The sequence below is a fragment of the Mizuhopecten yessoensis genome, unplaced genomic scaffold (genome assembly GCF_002113885.1).
Source record: "Mizuhopecten yessoensis strain PY_sf001 unplaced genomic scaffold, ASM211388v2 scaffold10667, whole genome shotgun sequence".
NCBI classification, from domain to species: Eukaryota; Metazoa; Mollusca; class Bivalvia; order Pectinida; family Pectinidae; genus Mizuhopecten; species Mizuhopecten yessoensis.
The window spans coordinates 51,148-56,887 of record NW_018408661.1 but is presented as its reverse complement, the minus strand read 5'-3'; the positions used below and the strand labels follow the sequence as shown (position 1 = coordinate 56,887).

The 5,740-nt window shown below is 35.2% G+C and overlaps 1 protein-coding gene across 1 annotated transcript; it reads right to left on the bottom strand.

Moving 5' to 3' along the window:
* Positions 1 to 3,437: 3,437 nt before the first annotated feature.
* Positions 3,438 to 5,482, bottom strand: LOC110461792. Its single transcript, XM_021515459.1, has 5 exons — positions 5,217 to 5,482; positions 4,928 to 5,124; positions 4,485 to 4,727; positions 3,821 to 4,248; positions 3,438 to 3,455 (listed from the first exon to the last, which is right to left on the bottom strand). The coding sequence occupies exons 1-5, from the start codon at positions 5,480 to 5,482 to the stop codon at positions 3,438 to 3,440; spliced, it is 1,152 nt and encodes a 383-aa protein (XP_021371134.1).
* Between the last annotated feature and the right edge of the window lie 258 nt (positions 5,483 to 5,740).

Genomic DNA, 5,740 nt, shown 5'->3' with positions numbered 1-5,740 from the left:
AATGAGCACAACGTAATAACGCCCTTTGCAAAAAATCAAATTACATGACCTTCATCATTACTTTTTATATAAAAAATACAAAAATCATATATAATTTCTTATTTAACAAATCATAAATTATCCTTACTTAGATTATATCCAAATAGAACTATCACTCCAATAAAACACGTTATACATATACATTGGGTATTACACAAAGACAAAGAAACACTAACATTACATCTCTCCGTCCGTCACCTTTGAGTCCTCAAAAGGTGCTAGCGTGATTTATTAACCAACAAAGAAACACACGCCAAAACTGACCACCCAGAACGAACCAATGGAAACGCATACACAACTTGACGTAACACTGACCAATACGTTTTTATATAAAAAATACAAAAATCATATATAATTTCTTATTCAACAAATCATAAATTATCCTTACTTAGATTATATCCAAATAGAACTATCACTCCAATAAAACACATTATACATATACATTGGGTATTACACAAAGACAAAGAAACACTAACATTACATCTCTCCGTCCGTCACCTTTGAGTCCTCAAAAGGTGCTAGCGTGATTTATTAACCAACAAAGAAACACACGCCAAAACTGACCACCCAGAACGAACCAATGGAAACGCATACACAACTTGACGTAACACTGACCAATACGTTTTTATATAAAAAATACAAAAATCATATATAATTTCTTATTCAACAAATCATAAATTATCCTTACTTAGATTATATCCAAATAGAACTATCACTCCAATAAAACACATTATACATATACATTGGGTATTACACAAAGACAAAGAAACACTAACATTACATCTCTCCGTCCGTCACCTTTGAGTCCTCAAAAGGTGCTAGCGTGATTTATTAACCAACAAAGAAACACACGCCAAAACTGACCACCCAGAACGAACCAATGGAAACGCATACACAACTTGACGTAACACTGACCAATGAACAAATGTATGGTATACCAACGTTTCAACATACGAAACGAGCAAAACACCACAATACACCTGTAGACATAACATCACAGCATAGAATATAACACGCGGACGCTGTAGTTACATTACTCAGAGTACGAAATATGTACATGGACAATCGGTGCGTTAACTATGACAAAATATGAACAAATGAAAGTTTAAACAGATACCTTTGAAAAAATGCATAAATCAAGTGTTATCATTGAAAATCATATGCACAATTATATCTTTAGTTATCAATAGATTGGGTTCCGCCTTTGAACTAGCTAATGTATCACATTATTACATATATACAACAAGGCAGGCAAACAGTTTACTTGGAAAATGTTTAATACAATTAGACGACATAACCTTTAAACAGCTATTTAATACAATGGTGAGATCCGCACTTACACAGCAAGTGCGCGAAACAAAATAATTCTAACAAAATATTGAAACATGTGAAAAGGTAGAGTGAAGATTATCTCCTGTTTACAAACCAACCACTGATAAAGGACATGTTTAACTTCTTCAAAGAGTGAAAAAAACCACTTTGGGGATTTGTTTTTTATCTTGAAACATTATAAAGAACAAAGGACACTATAAAACAAAACTTTAAACCAATAAGAAAGATTAATATGGATAGAGAGCTATCAATATTTCGATATGACTGTCATTAAGTCGTCGACGACAGGAGCCTCTAGTTTAATCTAGACAAATTTTGGAAAAAGCAAAGCTTACTGACATCCAATTGGTAGTGTTAAAGTGATATCTGGAGGTAGCTATAACTTGTAACCGTGTGCTTATATGATAAAACAAGATAGACATTCGTTTGTCCGTGTTAAGTATATGTCCTATCAAATCTTACCAAGTGTTTCTGTTTGTATGAAGGCACTGTCATTGAAAACACTACATGAAACCGATATGTCTACTTGTTATTATCAAATAAATAAGCTAGTTCATAAATACATTAATTTGATAAAGAACAATTGTGACTCAATGTTTTAAAACCACTTCGTGTCTGTTTATTGTTATTAAGATAACGTGTATTTCTTTTATGTGATGTTGATCAAATATGTGTACTTTTAAGTAAAAATGTAGCTTCACCATTTTTCAAGCTCAACCACTTAAACACTTTGGGCCAAAATTTAACCTCAGTTGATAACACACAATATAAGAAACTTTAAACACAACAATTTTGAAATAAAAAACCATACAAAATTATGGACAGTCGATCTTTTGGAAAATCTTTCATCGTGTGGTTGAAATTCGATTGTTCATACTTTAAATGTGTGTTCCTTAACTGTCGTCACTGCAAATAAGATGATAACCATGTGGACAGACTGAGGAATAAAGAATAAAACTTCTGTTTTTATCAATTGGTTTCATCTTGTTTTATCATGGTTAACGCTAAATGAAAAAAAGGAAGTATATCTAACATTGTGATCAGCATTGCTGTTTAAGTAAAACATCTATTGTCGGTCAATGTGGTAAATGATTTAGTATACTGATCATGAAATGCACTGCATTATACAGCTGTTTGGTCCTTCTGGCGGCTAATCGGTAATACAAGAGGCAAATAAAACATGGAAATCCAATTGGTCCAAAATGTCTGTCCATTAAGAAGTAAGAGTTATATCCCTCCATACGTTAACACCCCAAGATATAATATTTAGAGATAATTATATGACCATTTTGATATCACACCCATATCAGCCCGAGAGTCCTGATATCAGCCAGTGGGCCAAAGGCCCGAGGGCTGATATCAGGAATCGATGGCTGATTGGGGGTGTGATATCAAAATGGTCATATCATAAACTTTTTATCATATGTTTTTTTCTTTTTAAAATAAACAAAGCACAAATAAATATTTCTTTATTTTATTTACTGATATTCATAAAAATGGTCCAAAATATGCAGACGACAGTGTAACACTAATACGCAAAACCAAATTCGGAAGCGGTGCCATCCGGAAATTTCGATGGGGCTTTGTATATCGATCTTTAAATTATTTTCCTTGAAACCGAAGTCATTCCATGCCAACAATTCGTTTGTTTACATTAAAAGCAGACAGCAATAAGCGGAAGTGGCAAAATCCGGAAATTTGGTAGGAGTGTGATATAACTTTTCTATGGGGTGTGATATCACTCCAAGGAGGTGTGATATTTAGATATTATCATATGACCATTTTGATATCACACCCCATATCAGCCCGAGAGTCCTGATATCAGCCAGAGGGCCGAAGACCCGAGGGCTGATATCAGGACTCAAGGGCTGATATGGGGTGTGATATCAAAATGGTCATATCATAAACTTTTTATCATATGTTTTTTTCCCTTTAAAATGAACAAAACTTACAAAAACAAAACATTTCTTAATGTTTTATTTAATTTACTGATATTCATAAAAATGATAACAAAAACAATGATGTATATAAACGAAACAGTAACAACTATTATAAAAAGGCAACAATTAGAAATTCCTAAATTCCTACAGAATAACATGGTTATTAACAGTTTTAACAATATAACAAAATGGATGTCGTTGCACTTCAATTCAATCACCGTCTGAATTATCATCGCCACCCGACGTTTTTTTAATGGCGTTTCATAGCTTGCAATGTTTATGGTGAATGATCCTCCCTGGATATTTGCCCCTGTAAAAAGACTGTGTGAGGATGACAAGGAGGAACTTTTTGAATTTGTCATGGTAAATGGTAGGTCAATTATTGAAGGGATATAATCGGATACAGTGGGTACGGGTAAAGCGACTTCAATACACTTCCTGTTTTCTCTTTCTTCTATTTGTTGGGATGCTTTAATTAAATTGTCAACGTCAGTGTCCCCGAGACTCACATTTTGTAACTGATATGGACGAGTATCACCATTAGGCCCCACCGATAAGTCTGACAGGATGTTTGACATTCTTTTCTGTTGCTCTAAAGAGGCTGAACTATAATGATTTATAGAGTTAATGTTCCTGTGACCAGTTATTTGCATGACCTCAGTTGGAGGGACACCATTATGAACAAGTGTGGTAACCGTTGTTTTTCGAGCGGAAGGATTGACCTTCCTACCTGTAATACCGCATTGCTCACACATCACTTTCATGATGGAACCTAGTTTGTTTTTACCCATGTTCTGTTTCACAAACCAAAGCGCATTTTCATTTTTAGACAAGTTTGTGTTGACCGCCAAGTAGAAAGGTGACTCAGGTGCTTTCATTGCTTCTGGTCTCTGACTTCTGTATGTCTTGTAGACTTCTACTGGACATCTAAGATCATCTGAAATTATAAAAATATCAACGACATAAACAATAATACCACACAATCAATAACCATTTATAATATGTTAAACAAATCGAGTACAGACAACATGACAAAATAATGAAACAAAATTACAAGATACCAACTTAGAGCACATTATGAACCTTCACAAGAAAACAAAGTTGAGGCCAGGTGTTCCGGATGAGTGAACATCTCCTGCTTCATATGTAAAAAGAAATAATATTGCAACTAACCAGTTACAGAAAACATCTTTGGGTTGAATGGACGCCCTACTCCCTGTCCTGTCCTGGTTTTCGTCGACCGTTCACTGTACTCGAGGTATTCTTGGCCATCTGACGACGTTTTTAGGCAGACATCCCCCCATTTCATATCGATATGTTCCTGGCGACTTCTAAGACCAAAATGGGTTGTGTTGTTCCACCATATGGTGTTGTTAAGTGAGGTTGGATTCCCTGTAAAAATAAAACATCTAAGTTAGGCTGATGTTATTTTGTTCAACAAACCCTCTCAAAAGATTTTATTTAAAGTCGATATATTGTATAAAACAGTGAAACATAATACAATTTTCAATATCCATTGGGCATTCCTCACTCAATGATTACAGTAATACTAACTAGAACCAACAGCTACCAAGCTTATAGAACTATTTATTTATTCATTTGAATACTGTACCTACCTAAACCAAGCGCCCCTTTTTCATACAGAATTGACACCTCTTCCTTATTTAGTGAATCAGCAGCATTTGGGCGGTTTCCTTTGCCTTGAGTCTTCAAATTCTTCATTTTGGCACTTAGCACATCACGAGAATGTTTGAATTTGATATCGGTCAAAATATTGACGTCGTAGTGTTTCTCCTGTAGGTAACGGTTAATGCTGGATTGTAAACACCTCAGGCTTGATGGTTCATACTCAGATTTATCGTTTTTTCTGACGTTCATGAAGAACCTGGCCATGTATCCGCCAACTGAACCGAGTCAATAGACTCTGGAGATCTCCACTTATTTTGAGACATCAGATAATCCGTGAATATTTTGATGTCGGATTGCGTTTCTCTCGCAGTATTCTTGTTCCTCATGTTTTCCACGAAAGCTTCGGTATCATTAGTAGCATTATTAAATCGCCCCCCTGTATCCATTACACGTTTCGTCTCCTTTTCCAGGATTAATTCATCTAGTTCAACAATCCTTGCTGCCAATTCCTCTAAAATCTCCTCGCCAGTAGTAGTCGCCATCGTTGTTTTTGTTTACGCAGACGACAGGTGTACATGTAACACTAATAAGCAAATCCAAATCCGGAAGCGGCGCCATCCGGAAATTTTGGGAGGGCTTTGTAAATCAATCTTTAAATTATTTTCCACGAAATGGTATTTATTCCATGCCAGCAATTCGTTTGTTTACATTAAAAGCAGACATCAATAAGCGGAAACGGTAAAATCCGGAAATTTAGGAGGGGGTGTGATATCACTTTTCTAGGGGGTGTGATATCACTT